We start from the raw sequence: 22,048 nt of genomic DNA, 5'->3' as shown, positions 1-22,048 counted from the left end.
TAGAAGTAAACGCAGAGTTAATTTGCCTCTTTCAGCATTTACATATAATACGTCAGTAACATCTCTCCCCCTACTCCACCCACAAACCCCAACATTTCTATCTATGTAAGTAAATGCTATTACTGCAGGGAATAGATGTCCAGGTGATCAATGCTCTGCAGGTGTTTTGGATGGAAAGGACCAGAAAAAACAAACATGCAAAACCCCAGAGGCCAAAATACTGTACTTCAGCCCGCATGGCAAGAGTTACTCATTGACGCCGCTTCATCACACATGCCTTCATTTATTTTATTTATTGCAGGGTTTATAGCTGTCATCAGCCAGTTAGGAAGATAAAATGTGCCTTAATAAAAGATTATAAATATGTGTAACAAGCTGTATGTATGAACCACGTCTCATATAGAGGTGTGCCTGACATCACTGTCCTCCCTATTCAGCCTGATAGATTCTGTACTGCTGGAGAACCCTGCTCCCTCTGCATCCCTTCTGGTCCTGCCACATGTAACCCTGTCCCACTAACACAATCCCAGGAGTGGACAGGTCACTGCCTCCCACAACATAAGTAGACATCTCCTGAAATATTATGTGCTGCTGTGAGCATTGTGATGATCTGACTGGCTTCAGGTTGGTATCTCATTGCCATAAGAACAGGGGGCATATTTAAAAAAGCAGGAGATTAAGATTTTGTTTATCCCAGCTTGGAGGCACATGATGGACACAATTATTTTTTTTATCATTTCTCACTTACTGACCGGTTGCACTACAGTGTATTAAGCTTGTGACCATAAAAGACCCTCCTTGTCCATGAAAACTTATAGGAACACATTTTTTTCTATTATAGTTTAAACTAGAAATATAATTCTAAATAGGTGTTTCAGAGAAAGTGTGAATTGCATGGCTAACAGGTTCAGTGTACTGTCTGTAGTGGTAATAAGCGGCTCCACAAGAAGAAGGGACTTCTGGGTAATAACATTTACAAGGCAGCCATTTGAGTCGGCCCCCCCCCCCCCACAAGTTCTCTTTCCTTTTGAAGATTCTAATTTAAATAATATGGTCTGTGGAAACACCCCCGTAATATTAATCTGCACCTACATTTGTGCCTACAGAGTCTCCAGAACATGCACATAGCGCACATCAATGTCCAATCTACTTTCACTTTGGGACCAGTTCATAAATAAGTCTTTTTGTTCCAGTGATATTGCTTCTATTGTACAAACACATTTCATCCTTTAGAGATCCAGTAGATGGGGCAATGACACAATAAACTTCCATATGCATTACCCAGAAGTCTTTTCTCCCATAAGAATGGTTTCATTGCTTAGTGTTGCTATGGAGCTTAGCCTGTCAATCTCCTTAGCTCCTCTTATCAGATTTATCAAACCTTCTAAAAAGGACAATTGTCCATAGCACCACATTCTAGCTATTATTTTATTCAATGTACGACATAAATGAAAGCTAGAAGCTGATTGGTTGCTATTAGCAACACCTCCACATTTCCTTTTTAGAAGGTTTGGTAATTCTATCCCATAGTCCCTAGTAAGGATACTCCAGAACAGTGTAATTACTGAAACCTTAAGGTGATTTCACAGTTCCCAAACTACTATGCATTGAAGTCACAAAGGACAGTGCTGGGAATATTATACATGCATCAGAATATTTTCAACCTGCAAAACTTTAAGACACTGATGAGCTCCTATAACTATTCTGCAAAACAGAAGGAAAAACACTATTGTGGTATATTAAAGCTTTCTCAAAAGAGCAGCCAAGATGGAAAAAGTAGATATTTTACCTTTATAACATTTACAGACAGATTTCTAGATATGACACTACTATGACATAGATTTTCTGGAGCAATTGCAGCAAATATCTTTTTAATATTAAACACATATTTTTTTATTTTTAGAACATTCTTAGGGTTTTCCTTGGTAACATATTGAAATAAATAATTTTTCTTTATGCTCATTACTAATAGATCAAATGTTCAATTACTAATAGATCCAATGCAAGTCAACAAGGCTCTAATAGTAACTCCTTGTATGGGATAGCTGAAGTGTTCACATTGTCACAGTAGAAGGGCATTCGCAACTTTTATATTTAACGTTTATTTCTGCTATATTAGCATGCTATTGTCTGTTTCAGCTGATCACCTTGCACACCATACTACTTTACACAATTCCTATGACATATACTGTGCACTACATATCATTTTTGCCATAAAGGTACTGTATGTTCATGTAACTGGTCCCCTCTAATCTAACTCTGGTGTTAGTGAGACAGGCACCCCTTAACCTGCCCGCGGCCCATCCATTTTACAGCCTAAAATGTAACTTGAGTTTAATGTGCAAACAGCATTACATAGAGAACCCCCCCCCCCCCCCCCAACATTTTTGCCCAGATATTCCACATTTTGGGCATAAATGACCCATGTCAGCATTAGTTTTTGAACTGACCTCCTGAACCCTCTATATCTGCAACCTCTGCCTTCCAACAATTAGGCGTTCTGGATTTTTAACACAAAAGGGTAAAGTTTGTTTCAGTGTGCTTGAAAAAGACGCATAAAGAGAGGAGTGTAAAAAGGTTTCTGGTTTTCAAACCTTCTCAAATTCCTAACAGGTGTTACATTTCAATACGACAAGTAATATGTGTAATAAGTATGATTGCGACAAAATGATTTAATGCAAACGGTCTTTACAAGTTTTATTTCAATATACCGGTAATGATCTCTACATTTTAAGAAGCAATATTCAGTAATAGTCAATATGACATGACCGTGAGTCACTGCGAAGGAGCAGTTGTTGCTCCTCTGCAGACCCACACACCATTGTGAGTTCTTTGTTGCCTGGTCAATACCTCTACAAAAGCTCATAAGTCTTCCCAAACATATTGGGCTCAAACCTGCTTGTCTTCTAGCACAAACCTGTCCTGCTTCTCTGTGTATACAATATCTCCACCTCCCAAACAACTCCTCCCTGTCACTGCAGTAATGTTTACACAACCACTGATGGCAGAGTTCTATAATAAGCTTAGTCCTTCACTAGCAAAAAGTAAAATGACCACACACGATGCAACATTGCAATCAATATACAGCAATTGATCTGATATCACAGTGTATGGCATGAAAATAATTACACTGCCTGCTAATAATCTGATCAAAGTCAATTGAATTATTATCGGTTATGTTGGTAAATGTGGTCAGAAATTACCACTAAATTGCTGCTATTGGTCTGCATGTGTGGCCAGAAGACTGCTCTAACAGGCCGGATATGACCTTAGACTGGAGTACCAGAAGAAGCGGATCTCATCCAATTTGCCAATTTGGCTTTCTACATGTGTGGAAAAATTAGACACAGATCTTGTTGCTTGGGGCTTGCACAAACATTAGAGACAAAATCTAAAGAATGTCTACAACTATAGTTATAAGAACAACAAATAAGTAATTTTTAATGCTGTGGGACACACATTGTACCCTAGTTGCCAACAGTCCCTTATTTTAAAAGATAGTCCAAGGTTTAAAGATTTGTCCATGGAAAGGTCTCTATTTTCCCAAAACTAACCAACTGAACAGTATCATTCCTGTTATTCTGTGGATTGGGTGATGTGGTTCTCACCAGTGATGAACTACCACCAATGCAGTGGGTGCCATCGCTAAGAGGCCCAGAGGGGAGGAGAGCCAGCCCTTGCTTCCCGCTCTCTTTTAGGGAGGACCCAGCGATGCTGCTCCAGGCTCCCAACCTTCCAGTCTGCTCTCAAAAGGACGGTCTGGAGGGCATCTTCTGAGCATTCGCGGGTCTGGCACATGTGCAGAGAATCCCAAGTCACGGCTTTATGTGCAGGATCCATGTATGCTCAGAAGAGGCTTTCCCTCCGCTTTTCTGAGAGTGAGTGGGAGTGAGGGCCCGGGAGGATGGAGAAGCATTGCTGGGTCGTCCTCTGCAGGCAGTGCTGCGTTCTGCCACGGTTCTCACTATTCTGATTCTGTGGACCATGTAATTTAGCATTTACTGCAGAAGAAAATGCCAAAAATAACATTATAATCAAGTTCTGTAAATATGTCATGATGTATGTACACCAAGGTTCACCTATGCACAGAACTATATGATTACAATGAGTATATACATCCCAATAGACTCAGTACAATACACATTTTGTAGTAAAAAGCAGTGACATTTAAAAATTAAAATTTGGCTGAATAGTTGAAAAAAAAAGCAGTCTCTTAAGGATACACCATAGCTGTAATTTTGTAACATCTGAATGTTGCTGGAGAACACAAAAAAGTGTAACTGGCCCCAACACAGAATCTCATATTCCATCACTTTCAGTCCATTGTTAATTCCATACCTTTAAAAGATCCTTTTAAAGCGCAGACTACCTGGCAGTAATTCCACTGAAGGACCTTGCATCCAGCTTCTTCTCTGCCAGAATAGGCTGATAACAGAGAACAATATCTTGCACTTGGCTGCCCAGCAAATGTAAATACAATGCCAAACATGACAAATTCTTTCAAGATACATCATAGGAGCTTTTACCTATCTATGCATGTTAATCATAGATATATAGCAAAAATGCATCTTGGTATTTTAGATGTAGTTGTACTTTATCTGAGCCGTGTCACCTCTGAGCAAGATGAGATGTTGCCAATTTCAGACTTGTGACCCAATTATGGGATGGGAGACTCCACTCTCCACTGGAAGCCAAACCAGGACAAATGTTAGCTGAACCTAATTACTGGGCACCACAGCCATTGCAAAAGCTGGACCAAGAGATGGTCATTTATGTAAATCACTTGCAAAAATCCACAGATGTCATAACACAGACTATAAAATCTAAAGTTAGTTTTTAGGAAAAAAAAAAAAATCAAATGTTTTAAGACAATATTTCAACCAATCACCTACACAGAAACATTCTTTTCTCACAGGACCGTGCTGGCAATGTTCTACCATTACTCAAGTGTATAGTACAAAATATGCAGGAGAGATGAGAGAAAACAAAACACATATAAGAAACAAAAATAGAACATACACAAAGTAGTGATCCAAGTGCTGACTAATACAAATTACACGTCTTAAAATGAATTTGCTTAAAAAGCCCAAACGTGTCAGTTTGTGGAACACAAAGCCAAGCTGTGATTAATCATATGGATGTTTTATAGCCTGGTCTGGTCCACTGGGTACAAAGACAATATTCTCAGTGAGCTCCAGGTTTGTCTCTAAATACTAACTTTGGCAGGTTGACTTTATCAGTGTGTAACAACCACAAATCTGTATCCGGAGTGTGTACTGTGTAGTGAGTCAGTCAAAATACACAAAAAGTGTATTATACACAATTCTGTAATTTCCACCTTTAGTTTGATAGTCAACATAAGTCATTTGAAAAGGAAACAGAATTTTAAAATATTCTGCTAAATAGTTCAAAACTCTGTAATTGTAGAAAGATATAAATAGATGCTGGATTGTCAGAGCTTTCTCCTCTGCTATTCAACATACGCTTACACTAACATTATTTTGGGAAGAGATAATTAGTTGCTTCAACATATCTGCAAGTTTAAAGAAAAAATCAATTCTCAAAGATTTTCATCATGAAACAAATGTTCTGTTAAAATGTTTGAATTATATATGAAGCAGTTCAAATGTTTTAGAATTTTTTTGTTTTTGTTTTCAGGCAGACATTAGGTGTATGAATTCTGCAAGAAAAAATACACTACTTTCTTTAATCTGTTGTATATCCTAATTACAGAATTGGTTCCTTCAGGGTAAGCCTTTATTTATGAATTTATAGAGATGACTATTGTGCTTTATTTCATTCTAAAAATAATCAAAAATTGCCACCTAATTTTAACTTTTTTTATTATAATATAGAACTTCAACAATTAATTCAACACCAGAAATGTAATTATAAAGATAATGTCTGAATTATCCAACATCAGGGGTTGGAATCCACTTTCGACAATCAGGATAAAACAGAAAGACCACATCTCCCTTACCTCTAATTCCCCGGACAATATGGGAACAGCATTGTGAACAAAGGTTACTCTTCTTCTTTTTTTCCTTCTGGTAAGGCGGAGGGTCTCCGAAATGGTCCATACTGTCATAAGGATTTTCCAAAACAGTTTTGGGATTGTAAATGGCTTTGATCTTTGGAGATGGAGAGCCATCATAGGCTGGATTATCCCAAGCTTTTTTCCCTAAATTATCCATTTCTTGTTCCTCCTGAGCCTTAAACTGATTTTCTGCCCGGCTTCTGAGTTTGGCAGGGTTCATAGTTTTTATTTTATTTTCCTGGCTCTTGTACACAGGTCAGCTATGATAAAGATTAGACTCAGTTCCGACACCAGACTCTAATAGATCTGGGAGTGCACAGGTCTTTATATAGTGTCATTCAAGCTGGCTATTGTCTATAGGACAGAACAGCCAATTGTTAAAGACAGGTTGTCTCAGACAGTTGTTAGTACAGTGATTGCAGTTAATATCAATCTCCTTTTCACATTCAGATACAGGACAGCAAGCAGGAAGGGATAATATTATGAAGCAAATTGATGTATGTGCTATGTGTATTATTTACATAGCCTTATAACACACTATTATTACAGACAGTTGCATAAGGATTTATCTGTATAATAAAGTTAATAATATAACAATAGAATGCATGCAATAAATAAATACACATTTATGGATGAGTAACAATTTCTTCCAACATAAAAGACAGTAATATTGGTAAATAATTTTGGCTCAGATATTTGAGTCTATACTGATTTAAAATTGAAGTTCTTGTATTGCAGATGTACATAAAATCACAAGGAAGATAAAAAGTAAATAAATAAGAATCTATTGCAAAAATTCAAACTTGCTATGGAATAGTTTTTGCTTCTAGTTGCACACTTATAAGTACAGGTATCTTAAACAATAAAGATATGTATATCCAAAATTATTCTGAAATGTTGTTATAAGAACAGCAATGTATTCTGCGACAATGTACAGTCTATAATAATTACAACTCTGACATGAAGCATAAGTCAACCAAGAAATAATTCAATTGAACTTAACTTATTGCGTTTTCTTTTATAGTGGATGGATGAATGGATGGGTGGGTGGTTTACTTATAAGTCCCCACAATAGCATTATATTTGTCCCATGGATTCTTGAGGGTATATTTACTAAACTGCGGGTTTGAAAAAGTGGAGATGTTGCCTATAGCAACCAATCAGATTCTAGCTGTCATTTTGTAGAATATACTAAATAAATGACAGCTAGAATCTGATTGGTTGCTATAGCCAACATCTCCACTTTTTCAAACCTGCAGTTTAGTAAATCTAGCCCTTTAACTTTTGTAACCATATGATTGACCATCACATCTGCTAGTAGATACTGATCCATCACCCTTCCTGTAAAGTGCTTTCTTATGGTAACTTTCACCCACCTTCCTCCAGTTCTAGACTGTATTCTCATGTTTTTTTTTTAAATCCTCTTCTGGTAGGTATGCAGAGATATATATTGGGATATTGCATCATCTATTTCCTTTCACTATTCAAAACCGTATATGTTACTTATTTCCTGATTTATTTTGTAACCCACATGCCATCAATATGTTGGGTAAGTAGCTAAGATGCAGAAACAGCTGCAGGCATCAACTATAACCTAAGGAAGAGGCTTTAGTCAGGGTTATCAGTTTTAGCTATAACCAATTTATCTATAAATCATCAGACAGGTTCATGTAGAAATGAAGCAAATTACAGACTAACAGATAGAAACTGGAACAAATGGTAGATAGCCCATAATCTAGATGTGTAGGTGAAATTAGACACAAGGGCTATTTTGGGAGATTGGAGTTATTTTATGTCAATGGTTTGACACCAGTTTTAAAGAGATTAGATGGTTTAAAACCAATGGCATAAGACATATAGAGATTAGATGGTGCCAAGCCACTGGCTCAAGATATGTAGATTGATGAGATAGAGATGGATTCAGGGACTTTACATTTTTCTTAAAATGTGTGTCTAAAGAGAATGGTTGAATGATGCAAATTTGAGTTGCATAGTCTCAGAAAGTGTATTTCAATTATGAGGTACAGCTCTATGGACATTTCAGAGTTATCAGTGAGAGCTTAGGAGTGCAGGAAATCATTGTGGGCCACACAGGTCGTGCAGAAGTGTATTGGATATCAGGTCAGAAATGTTAAAATGGAGGCTTTATGCTGGGGGACAAGACTTATGATGCTGGGGGCATAGGTAGCCAGCACAGGGAGTAGTAGAGAGGGCAGCAGAAACAGAATGAAAGGAGATGTTGATTAGTCTACAAAGAAATGTGAGACATGCTGGAGACAAGTCTGTGAAGTAGAAACTAAAAAGGAGGATACAGTACTTAACAGATATGGAAAGAGTCAGTTAGTGGAATATTGTGTAATGGTTAGTCAGAGTGTAAGGAAACTCGCTCTGTTTGGTTAGAGACATCTAATCCCATGTCTAACAATTTTATGAAGTAAATTGAATGAATTTAATTCATTGTGACTTAACCCCAAGAGGGTTTAGCCGTTTCTAGCAAATCAGAGTGGCTTTCCCACGCTCTGACCAATCCGAGTGAAGCTGCTCTGTTTGGATAGAATGATTGCCTCTAAGCCACATTTTCTGTGTGCCCAATTCTTTAAGGGAATTCAGCCTCCTGCCAAATGGGCTACAACTGGTTGACATTACGGCAGGGGGACAACAAGTTGCAGTTTTTCCTGCTATAGTGACACCAGTCATGGCTGTCATAGCCTAGTTCTTCTAGCGGATTTTTCGGGAAACCACATGATGTTTGTAACCCTGATTTTGCCGGTACCAGCCTAGGCTATGTGCGATTACAGTTTCTGGGGAGGGGCGGGAGTACACACATGCTGTTTTTTTTTTGTATACACATTAAAAAGCATGATGATACACTTAAAGTGTACGGTGCTAGCTTCATGCAATGCATACATAACCCGTAAATTAAATTGCCTCCAGACAGAAGTGGAGGAAAGTAACAGTATTAGCCTGTGGTATATCAACACTATATGGCTGGTTAGGCCAACTGGTAGGAAAACTGCATAATGGTGTAGGGCCAGGGGAGGAATAATTATAGAAAACTTGAAGACACAGAGGACTAACCAGTGTAGCAATTGAATACAAGTTGTGGGTCATAGTGGCAGAACGAGTATGGAGAGGTCACAAAGTAATATTATCAAGTGGGCAGGTGAGCAATTACAAAGCTAAAGTTGCTGAGAAATAGTGAACAATTGGTAAGGGGCCTGGTTTAGAAATAGATTGATGAAGTCAATGTGTTTAAACCAATGAACATTGAACGCAGTCTTGTAGTGGAGTATTGGTCTGGGCTGAATAGTGTTTTTGTTCCTAGTGCTCCACTAGTAAATGTTGAAAAGAGGCGTTAGAAGTGTGTAGACTGAGGAGATAAGAGATGAGATGTAGATATGTAAGAGTGTAAGAGCTGAGAAAATGTCTAGTTGAGAAAATATGAATGTGACTGTAATTCTCAGTGTTGGTTGCATTTTAACGAATACTGATTCAGGTCACGACAAAGTTCTGTATAGTCAACAAACCCACTTTGAAAAACACTACCCATAATTGCTTTAATACAAACCCTAGAAAGTGCCTAACATTAGACACCTACTTCTCCAAAGCACAGGAATACCAATAGCTACATTTATTAATTAATTTGTAAATTGAACATGGTTGCCAGGTAAAAAATGTAGCAGACATGGTATCATCCCACACAAATCCAGGACCCCGGGACTCCTTTTAAAAACATTTATTAATATCACCATAGGGAAACAAATGTTCTTATGGCAATGTAGAAAATCTAGGAGAGTATGACAAATTGAGCATCCGATATGTCAACACCCACAATTAGTATAGCTTCCACTATATGAATGTCATCCCTTAATATGTACCACCAAAATAATTAGAAGAAACATTGCAAATTGAACTCCTCATTGAGGCCACATGGTCTGTATCCACCGAGATCCCTTTTATTTGATTGAGTAGCGCCTAGATGCCTTTATATACTCTGGAGGTTTATACTATACTATATTTGGCAGCCCTTGAGAATGGTGCTTGGAGGGCACTCATACGGCTGTAGGGCGCTTTTGATATAAACCGCTGCAAGAGCATTTGAAACACAATGGGGGAGATTTAATTCCCAGCGTTGTTCTCGCGGGGTGCGCAATATTACTATTACTACGGTAATTGAAGTGCATTATTACCGTTAGTATGGTAATTTCAATGCTAATTTTTGCTTGCAGCTCCCCGATATGTTTTAAATATGAGTAAATATTCTCATGTTTGTGCTTCTTTTCAAATGTGATATTTTGTCAATAAATGTTTAAAAAAAGGTGCCGGTGTCATGGATTTGTCTTGGATGCTACTGTATTATATATATATATACATACATACATATAAACACACACACACACACACACACACACACATATAGATAGAGATATATACACATATATATATATATATATATATATATATATATATATATATATATATATATATATATATACATACATATATACATACACACACACATACACATGTATGTATATATATATATATATATATATATATAGACACATACACATATATGTGTATATATATATATATATATATATATATATATATATATATATATAGACACATACACACACACATATATATATATATATATATATATATAAATTCTGAAATAAACAAGGGCGCCCAGTGCATAATGAAAAGTCATTTATCACATGTCCATAAACACCGAAAACACTTCCTCCATACGAGGTGGCAGCCTTCCATCAAAATTTCAGACGGTACACTGAATGTAGAATCTGGAAAATATCAAGCAGAAGGAACAAAAGGGCGCCCTGATAGTGTAGTATGTTCCTGGGAAATAACCCCAAAAACCCATAGGTGATGTATATGCGTACCGGATATAAGAAGAAAATTCATAAACCGCATTCATTAAAAAATACTACACTATATGGGATTTTTTTCTTTTATTCCTTGGTTCCTGAAATAAGCATTGGAGTGACCAGGACTGACAGATGTTGAGTTTGCAGCTGATTTTTATGAATTCTTTCTGGTACTCTGCTATCTAGTGTTGTTTACAGATCATACACTAGTGCCATAACTATACTACTGTTTGTTTTTTTCTTCTGTTTATATGTTCATATATGGTTGGAAATGATGGAAGATTCATGTGATATCGACATACTACACTATCAGGCACCCTTTTGTTACTTCTGCCTGTTATTTTCCATAGTAATATATATATATATATATATACACACACACACACACACACACACATATATCTACACACACACACACACATATATATATATATATATATATATATATATATATATATATATATATATATATATATATACATACACACACACATTATACTTACATGATTATTGTAAATGCCAAACTATTATTTATATCTCCTTCAAGATTTGTTCAGGATTACTATCACTGATAATGCATAATCGGAGTATGTACATTTTTGAGTACCACCATCTATTGGATTTAATTGACTACATAGATATCAGCTTTTAATCGCTTTCTAGCATTATCAGGTTTTAGATTTAGGGGTAGATTTATTACACCTTATAAGAAGTAAAAGTGGAGGTGTTGTCCATAGTATGTTCTAGAAAATGATAGCTATAATCTGATTGGTTGCTATGGGCAACACCTCCACTTGTACTTGTAAGGAGGTTTGATAAATCTACCCCTTGGTGTATTAGGTATATATACACCTGTGTATATTGAGTGTGTATGTCATTATATTAATTTGGTAATATATGTGCTCACAATACAGACTTCTCTTACTGAGTTTTGAGTCAAACAGCATTATAAGTGATGCAGGTTATCTGATCTAATATGATAATTATTAATATTAAAACATCTTTTGGCTTTTATATGGAGTGTGTTTTATTTTTTTTTTCTCTCACCCTTTTTCCTCCTTCTCTATTGTTTCCCTCCTATCTGAGGATTACCACCAATGGTGATTAAGAAAGAATTGAAGCCCTTATTAATAATTCCATCTTTTTTTTGGTACCAATATTACTGAGGTGCAGTATTTTATTTTATTTTCATTGCTGTGCCCCAAACCAATCAGGACGTCAGACCTCACCGTAGAAGGATTAAACAGACACAAATCTGACAGTTGGTAACATGATCCACAGAGTAAACAGCAAGAGGACAAAAAATACTAAACAATAATATGTTCTGTATATGGAACAAGGTAAAATCCAGTGTTTCAGTTTAACCCTGACTCAAGTAGAGGACGGCCCCTCTTACACATAAAATAGATGAGATAGTACCTGCAGATGGTAAGCATGACCCTCTTATCGCTTTGTCTGTCTTTTATACCCAGCCTTATTTTATTACCGTGTTTGTCTCCAATTGTAAAGTGTTATGGAGTATGCTGTGCTATATGAATAAATGTTATTATTATTAATATTAATAATAATAATAATAATAATGAATATATTTCACAAATAAAACAAGATGGAGGCTGCACTTTGCCTCAGTCTGGTCTGTTAAGTTTTGAATTGTGAATGTTCTACTACCCCAATTAAATCCAGCATAATATATGATCTCCAGTGCCCCTACATACTGTACCTACCAGAATATACCACAGCATGCATGACTGTACTCAGCCACCCAGGTAATGCAGTGGGAGGGAGGAGGAAGAGATGCAGTTTGGGTGGAGGGAGGGAGGAGTGGGAGGAGCTCCCCATTAATGTGAGCATTGGGCGCCAATGGTTGAACCAGAAGGGAAACTGAGCTGCTTGTGTAAAGGAGGCAGCGGGAAACCTTTTTTTCGTTGTTTTTGTTTGTGTGTGAGAGCCCCCATGTGATAAGTGAATTTATTGCCTATCTAACACCAAAAACATATTGTGGACTGCAGTGTTAGCTTCCCATGCTTGCACTTATGGAGTGTTACCTGATAACTGTTATTACATACAACTTGATAGAGTAGTGAAACAATGGCCTTGTCCTGTGGATCCTCGTTATATCTTTATTGATAGGAAATTTTAGGAGATGCAGCATGTAAACCAGGATCTGAGTTATGGAAGAGTGCAAACTGCATGGAAGGGAAATGTTCCTTAAGGAGAGTTTCCCTTTTACCTCAAAAGCTGGAAATACTATGATAGAAAAACATGGAATAGTATATTGCAATAATATATAAAGATAAATAAGTAAGATGGATTTTCGTCTATTTTTGTTTCTATAAATGTTCTGTAAAACACATGGGGGTCTATTTACCAAGCATTTTTCCTGTGGTAAACCCCCGAAAACAACAGTACACTATGTACTATTGAAGCATCGCAGCAGATATCTCAGATATCTGCTGCTTTGCATTTCCTATCGTTGTTCTGAGCACTCCCCATAACAGTGTATGGGAAGTGCTCAGAACCGCTATGTATTAAAGGCTAACTAGAGAAAATTTTCTCTTTTTTTAACATGTCAATGTACGCCATCTGAAGCTGGCGCCATCTGAAGCTGGCGTACATTAACATATCTGAAAACTTTTGCGCATGTGTGGAGGGATCATGTGATCCCTTCCTGTCAATCATCCTGCAGTTTGCCGGCAAGGATGTTACTGCGCATGCACCAACTATTCAGTCGGTGCATGCGCACTAACAAAAAAAGGAAAAAAAAAAAAAGAGAAGATCATCGCAGCCTTGAAAAATGAAGAAATTTGAGAATATCTGGTACAGATGGTTAGAGTCTCCATTCTACCTTAGGTCATCTAGTTCAGATGCTTCCAGTACGTAAAGGTATGGCTCCCGCAGTTCTTATAATAAATATCTGAGTCCATATGGTAAACCCTGCATGTGTAACATACCTATGTACAGTGTCGGACTGGGGCATGAAGGGCCCACCGGGGGAATTCAGTGATAGGGGCCCACTATATTGGGGTGTGGCCAACTTTAGGAGTGGGTGTGGCCAGTAAAGGAGGTGTGGTCAGGCTATGGAGGACAACTTATAGCACTATTTTAAATGTGCACCTTTTGCATTAGACCCTGCCCATTCTACTGGTAGGGAACTACATGGGACCCATTAATAAAACACTTGTGGTTTGGAAGAAACTCCAGTACCAGCTCCTGTCGTCTCCTAATGCACCAAGACAGTTACTTATGATAAGTGCATCATTTGGTTACCTCCAACCCTCGCCTCATATGTTGTTATTGCCCATCATGTATTGAGCTTATTAAAAGCCATTACAAGGGCTACACAAACCAAATAATAACATCATCAATTAGAAGACATAAACTGCACAATTAATTTTTTAGTACAATGGTTACCAACCTGTTGTTGCTGTGACATGTCCTGGAATAAAAGTCAATTCATAAAAAAACAAGTGATTGTAATTCTCAACTAATCTCAGTGAAATCCATCTAATTTCATTTTAAATACGGTTGATATATGCCTATAATACTTTCACTATATCACCCCTAAATTCTAAACAGGACAACCATCAAAAAGAATGCACAATAGGCAAAAGGAAAAATATATAAATATAATTATGTTCTCCTATGCATGTGCCTTTCTACACTAACATACAATATAGACCAACATATTATACAACCCTGAATGATTATATTTTCAACTGGATGCAATTGGAATACTAGACTACATGAAAAGCACCCTTCATTTGCCAGATCTTGTATACACAGTCTGATTATTAAAATGACTCTTTGTTATAATTATTTTTTAAGGACTCTTACAGAATATGCCACTCGTCAAAGACCATACACACAGCATCAGTGCTACTACGGTTGCGTACTTCACCAATGAATGCTTGTTGAGAAGGGAAATTTTAAAAAACAAAAAAATGAACAGAATACAGCCCATCCAAAGCCTGTCACATTTATTCCATATATGCTGGTATGCTGCCAGTGTTGTATGAAAGAGAATATAAATATCAAAGGACGGGCGCAAATGGGGGAAGGGTAAAGAAACACAAGGATTGGGTCAATGAATAAGTCAAGGGGAAAACGGTCCCAAAGTCATTAAAGGATGTTGGTCTTCTAGTTCCACCTATACCGATGTCCCAGATGGTAAACTTACATCAATGTGACCTTTTCTATTCCATACAGTATTTGAATAATGTGTCCTCTTGCTTCAAAAAGCACCACCACGATGTACTTTTACTCCCCTCTAAACCTGTTTCTTCTCCTCACCAGAGTGCACATATGGGAGACCAGGGAGAGAACAGAGAAAGATCTCATGGTGTTTTACGTTCTCTATTTATTAAGTTAAAACATGGGGTTAAAAACACTCACATTTTGTATGTTAAAAAGGTATCTTTCAGTCCATATGTTTCCTCGATCAAACGGCAGTATCCAGCTTCTGTATCCCAGCCACGATCAAACTGGCTGGGCTTCAGATAACCCGGGGAAACTCTGCAGCGTCAGAGGGGGCGTGGTCTATTGCGTCCAGTGTTGCATGAACCTATGATGACCAAACTGACCTTGGATCAGTATGTTGATATCAGGACGTCCTCCTCCCCTGCTCAAACTGCTGAAAAACACACTACCGCGCCTGGGCTCTCTGCATCTGCGCGGTAGTGTGGTTACAGGAGATGTGACCGCCGCCGCCATCTAAACAAAGTTCAACATCAAGCTCCGCCCTAACAACGGAGGGGGCGGAGCTTCAACCCCGCTGGGCCTACCGGTGGATTGACCGGCTGTCCGGCGGGCCAGTCCGAGGCTGCCTATGTATGAGCATTTACGATGTATGATCCTGTATGAGTATAGCACATATACTGTTATTATGCTTTACTGAAATCTTGTAAATTGCGTCATTTAATTCTGATATGTATGCGATTGTTTTTCTTTTCTTCTGTTCTTTTCTTCTGTTGTTTGGTGTGTTTGTATCTTGAAAAATTCCCATAAAAATACTGGATTTAAAAAAAAAAAAAAAAAAAGGTATATAGAAACAAAAAAACCAAAAAAATCCCAACAGCAAAAAAAAAGAGATGTTGATTTAAAAACCATCTCCCCTCCTGAAAACCTGCCGTCCTTGGCCCAAGCATATGAGGCCATTCCAGAAGTCAGCGCCTGCCCAGGAAAACGGTGCCCTGCCAGGCAACATTAATAAATTCATGTGAACTTGATCTAATTATCGCTTCTCTATTATTGCTGACAATAGGGAATACCTATTAGAGTATATGGGTGTCTCTTCACACTCTCACTGGGTAAAAAGTAATTAAACAAATTAAAATCTAAAAAAGTAATACAAGGAAGTGAAAACCCCAAAAAACTTCTGTGGATGCCATAACATGGCAACAATTCCCATTTTCAGCAGTGGAAAGGAGCATATATATTTCTAAAAATGGTGTGACCCCTTTAGATATGTGTTCGGCATGCAAGAATTAGGGTGCGATTTGTCTGATCGGGATACGACCTAAATTGTCCCAATCTGAAATTGTTTCAATCTGAAATGTTTAAAGCTATGCACTATACATGTGTAATTTTAATATTGACTATATTATCTATAATGACATAATTTGGAAGAAAAGGACTGTATAGAATAAAAGCTGTTGGAATGTCAGCAGCATAAACAGGTTGAAAGTGAACAAATGATAATGTCCAGATTTTACTACATACAGTAATCCAACCACAAATTGAATGAACATCAGCTCTAGAAATACAAGCCCGCAATATGTCAACATTAGTCTGCCCAAGCTATTGTGTTGTGTTTCTAATGTTGCTAAATGTAATTTTATAAATAATGTTGGAATCATTGAGGCTTCTTGTCAGTGACCTTGAGTTTGTCTCTCGAGTGTTTCCGATACTTAAGCAAGCAAACAACCTCATCTCTTCCCTGAAACCAATTGCTCCAGTGACAGCATGGCTACATATATTTCATTTGAGGTTTTCCTGTTATTGCTTTTGTGCTCTTATGTTTAGAAGAGTTCCTCTTGCCTCCTGCAATTAATTTTTATATCTTTGTCTGTCATAAACATTAGGGGGTATTAAAATCTCTACTACTTTTGTTTTTTTCATCCCAGGCTCCCTGTAAAAATATTAATTTGTTATTGTTATTATTGTTGTTCAATGTTGTAAAATTGTGTCTCCAGTATAATGTGACATAATAAGACTTAAATCAAAAATTTAAATTAATTTCAGATAAACATATGGCTATTGTATCAGCCATATTAATGTGAAAATAAGACTTATTTCTCCCAAATATTTAGTAAAAAAAAGTAAATTTAGCAAATAACCATTATTTATTCTCAACTGGATCTATTGGCATGTTTTAATGTATCCATACAGAGTTGGGCTGCCATATTAACGCTACCATTAATTATCATACACATGTTGAAAAAGGAGTACCTTCTAGGAGCAAATTATTAAGAACATTATTTTCCATGATTTTGTAAAGTTTTTCTCCCATCATATCCCGCCATGACTACTGCAACCACCTTCTATCTGGCATTTTCCTTATCCATCTATCTCTGTTTCAATCTGTCCTAAATGTCGTGGTAAGTCTAAAGTTCCTCTTTTGCTGCTTCACATTTGTCGCACCAGTCTGCAAATCCATACACTGGCTCCCCATGCCTTCCAAAATCAAATTCACGTTGCCCACCCTCATCTACAAAGCCCTCAACATTAAAACCCCTTCTTGTATCTTAAATGTCATCTCGAAATATTCAACCTCACACCCTCTTAGATCTACCTCTGAGCTGTGCCTCGCCTCTGACAACCATCTTTCACTCACACCTACAAGACTTCTCCCATGTCGCAACCAGAAATGGATTAAGGGGGGGAGGGGCGCACTGGACCAGGTACTCTAAAAGGGTGCCAGTGTAGGGTCAGTATAGTTCTTGGTGGTTAGTTCCTTGCCCAGGACCAGCCACCTACCTTCGAGTGCTGCAGGTTTAATGATCCATCCCTCCCCCTATGTGTGCCTGCTTCTTCCCTCCCCCAGCCCCATCACTGACAGGTGTCACATGGAACGCGCACCACATCACAGGTACTGTCACATGTGTGCAGAGTGGCAAGAGCTCCTACACAGAGCGGCTGGAACAAGGTAAATGTGAGGGAAGGGGGGTTAGTATGTTACTATAATGTGTGAGGGAAAGGGGGGTGGTGTTACTATACTATAATGTGTGAGGGAAGAGGGGCTGTGTTAATATAATGTGCGAGGGAAAGGGGGGGTCTTACTATACTATAGTGTATGAAGGAAGGGAGGGGGGCTATGTTAATATAATACGTGAAGGAAGGGGTGGGGGTATTAATATAATGTGTGAGGTAAGGGGGGGTCTTAATATAATGTGTGAGGGAAGGGAGGGGGGTCTTAATAGAATGTGGGTGCTATTTTATTTAATTTATTGGTTTTCTATTTAATAGTGGGGCCTATTATTTTAAAATGAGGTGGTGTAACCTTTACTTTAATGCTTGGTTGTTTGTGAGCTATTAATTGAATGTGGGGCTGTTTGGGGAGAATGAGGTCTATTTATAAAATGTGAATAAGAATTGTTTAATGCCAGTGATAGTTTGAGGGAAATAGGTATTTTTATTAAAAATAAAATTATTAATTAAATGCTATTAATATAGCATTCACTGCCAGGGTCGGCAGTCACTACTGTAATTTGGGTTTGAGGTAGGCTATTAATTTAATGGTGGACTGTGGGTTGGAGCCAATTATTTAATGGTGGCTATTAATTTATTTGTGGGGTAATGGTAGCGCTATTTAATTTAATAGTGGGGTCTATTAATTTAAGATGAGGGGAGGTGACCTCTAATTTAATGCTGGGGTGGTTTGGGGCTATTAATTGAATGTGGGGTTGAGTTTGCAGAGGAGGGTTTTTTTTTTTATTAAATGTGGATATGAATTATTTAATGCTGGGAATAATTATGGGAAATGGCTATATTTATTAAACGTAAATGTTATTAATTTATTGCTGGGACTGTTTGGAGGGTGGGAAAATGGTTTATTTATTAAATGGGAGTATTATTAATTTTATGTAATTTTATGTCAATTTAAAAAAATCTATTTATCAAATTTGAATACTATTATTTAAATGTTGGGGCTGGAGGGAGGCCTATTAAATGAGGGTGGTATTGATTTAACGCTGGGGGTGGTTGGAGTTCTCTAAATTACATGCACCCATTTTTTCCCCAAATAAGGCCTCCAACATTCCAGTATCCAAACAAGCAACAACTAAAGACACCAGCAACTACAGGTATGAACAGGTAGGAGAGAGCAGGACAGACTACCAGCTGTCCTGAATCTGGTGTGGCAGTCCCGAATTTGGGTGATTTTCTCATTTTCTCGCTTAGTCAGGATTCGGTCCGATTGCAAAGACAGTTAGGAGGTATATCACACTTTACACTGTACTGCTCATGAAGGCAAAGCTGTGTGCATCTGTTGTGCACACAGCCTGTTTATTTGTCTAAAATTATAACCATATTACATCATATGGGCCCTCCAGCCCGACCTGTCCCTGCTCAGCCCTTCTGTGTGTGTGTGTGTGTGTTTGTAATATATATATATATATATATATATATATATATATATATATATATATATATATATACACACACACACACTATATATATTAACTTACATAATCGACTAATAATAGGGGAAAATCAATTCCATACTTCACAGTACCACTTCAAATAACTCAAACCCCGCCCACTTCAAACCCTCCAACCACCCTTCTGTCAAAGAATCTGAGGTCTTCTCACTCCTCCCCTGCTCTTCCCCCTCAATCTGCTCTCTTGACCAGGATCACCCCTACCCCATTCACTCTGTCGTCTCTGGCACTTGCAGTCACTTAGCCCATCTCTTCAAGCTGTCCCTCTCTACTGGCATCTTCCTTTCCACCTTCAAGCGTGCGTTAATCATGTCACAAAATCATCTCTCGACCTTGCCTTTCACTCCCATTACCGCCCCATAGCCTTAATTCCATCCCATTACTTTCCTCTCATTACACCTGACTGCCTCTCTGCTTTTTCCATTTGGATTCCTGGACGCTCCCTCAAACTTAACATATCCTAAACCTTCTCAACAGTGCCAAGACTCACCCTTTGCTGTCCCTGGATGTCACCAAGACCATTGCACACACTTTTTCATCTCACATCTCGATTATAGCAATCACCTCCTCTTTGGCCTATCACATGTCTGTCCCCCTGTAATTTTTCCTGAATGTTGAATCACAAATCTTCCTCTCCCGCTGTTCCACTTTCTCTGTGCCTCTCCGCAAAGCCCTCTATTAGCTCTCCATTCCCTCCAGAATACATTTCAAGTTGCTTACCCTCATCTACAAAGCCTTCTTTAATGTCTTTCCCTAATATATTTCTCCAGCTTTGACAAGAAATACTCCCCCTTTTCTCCTATCACCACCTCACACTTCCACTTTCAGGACTTTGCTGAGCTGCTTTCCTTCATTGCAACTTCCTGCCCTACCTGACCACACATCCCCAACATCCAATATTTCAAGTGTTCCCTCAAAACTCACCTTTTCATGTTTGCTTACTCCACCTCAAGGCAATTCACTTCTCCTACTCTACCTGCCCCTACTCCATTTCCTCCTCCCCTATTGTCTCCATTTGCTAAACCGGACCATCCGAAATAACTCCCTCGTCTCAATCCACCTGCCTCTTCCAGTTGCTTCCATCCACCCCTACGGTCTCCATTTGCTTCTCTGCTCCTCTTGAATGCTAACTCTCACAAGCTTGGCCCACTTTACCTCTAATCTCCATGTCCTTCTTGTAAGATTTCTTTTGTTCTGTTGTGTCTTCTAATGTAGTTGCTTTCTCCTTTTGTCTCTTCTTGTATTGATTTTTCTGAATTTATTCTTAATGCTGCCCCTCACTTATTTGTATATTGTTATATTGTTTTATTTATCCTTTGTTGATTGTACGGTACTGCAGATGTTGTGGTGTCATAGAAATAAGATCTGATGATGATGAGACTCCTACTGAGTTGAAAACTCATGACATACAGTCACAGTGGTGTATATTATTTTGATAATCATTAGTTTGAGGACATTCATTGACCGAGTTTAACAGCCAGCAATAAGCAACAGATATTTAATAAAGTTTTGAAGTTCCCCTTACCCTATAAAGTAATCCAGAGCATTATCAGCGGGAATCATACCAAATGGAAACTTGGTCCTAACAAAACTTTAGGCTAACAAATTAAGGGGAGCCATGTCCAATTAAATTATAGGCCCTGCTTCCAAACGTAAACCAGTGGTCAAAGTTGAAATTGAGAAGTGGTGTTATGGAAAATGTAAGTGAATGGAATTTGATCGTTTTACAATCAAAGCTGCAGGAAAAGTGGCGGTGTGGCATTCCACCATATACCAGCCCACTTTGACCACTGATGCAAATAATAACAATAGTTTCAATTACAGGTCTTGTAGCTATCTAGTTCATATTGCATTGTCCAAGGAATCACTGCAGCCTTTACCTGTTGGTGCACATAAACATTATTTGATCTAGGCCTCATTCAGGTCACCAACCATCATTGATCACTTACAGTTTCTTAGGCCTTAGATGAACTGTAATACACACAAAGATACTGTAAGACTGTTGCTCACATGTTGTTACACTCAATATGTACTGGATGATATAGATAACCTGTGCTATAATCATTCACACAATCAGTAATAAGAGTACCTTGCTGACTAGGGCTTCACAGGTGACATCATGCACAAAGTATATTCTACTTCAGATGGTTGACTGGTGCTGACTTTAGAGGATTCCTGTGATATTGGGTCCCCAAACTGCTGTTACTGCAGCTCCTACAACAGCATTCAAGACAGACCTCATGCTTCAACTGGAAAATAAGTAGGATAAACAGTAAATTAATGCTAGGATCTGTGTACAAGAGTAATGCTTGCTCCCCCCACAGACACTAGTCTGTACGACACATGTGTCCCCCTAACCAGTCAGTGCCCCACATGACCTTCTCCTCACCAATCTATGTCCTACATGATCTCACCTGCTACTCGTCTTCTCAGGCTGATCCAATACAATGTACAGTGCACCGGGA

General features: G+C 38.1%; 1 protein-coding gene across 3 annotated transcripts in view; it reads right to left on the bottom strand.

Moving 5' to 3' along the window:
* PKD2L1 (polycystin 2 like 1, transient receptor potential cation channel) overlaps positions 1 to 21,744 on the bottom strand; it is a 61,436-nt gene extending 39,692 nt beyond the window's left edge. The window contains exon 1 of one of the 3 annotated variants that reach the window (XM_075216450.1): positions 21,673 to 21,744. Coding sequence is in view for 2 of the 3 variants with exons in the window: in XM_075216452.1 (XP_075072553.1) it covers positions 5,981 to 6,257 (277 nt within the window). In the remaining variant the exon portion in view is untranslated. Of the gene's footprint in view, positions 1 to 5,980; positions 6,341 to 12,650; positions 12,724 to 21,672 lie in introns of those variants that run through there. The other 2 variants (XM_075216449.1, XM_075216452.1) reach the window with 2 other exon arrangements.
* Positions 21,745 to 22,048: the final 304 nt, after the last annotated feature.

Source organism: Mixophyes fleayi, chromosome 6 (genome assembly GCF_038048845.1).
Source record: "Mixophyes fleayi isolate aMixFle1 chromosome 6, aMixFle1.hap1, whole genome shotgun sequence".
Lineage (NCBI taxonomy): Eukaryota > Metazoa > Chordata > Amphibia > Anura > Limnodynastidae > Mixophyes > Mixophyes fleayi.
Note: the sequence above shows the minus strand (reverse complement) of the source record. Positions and strands in the feature narration are given on the sequence as shown.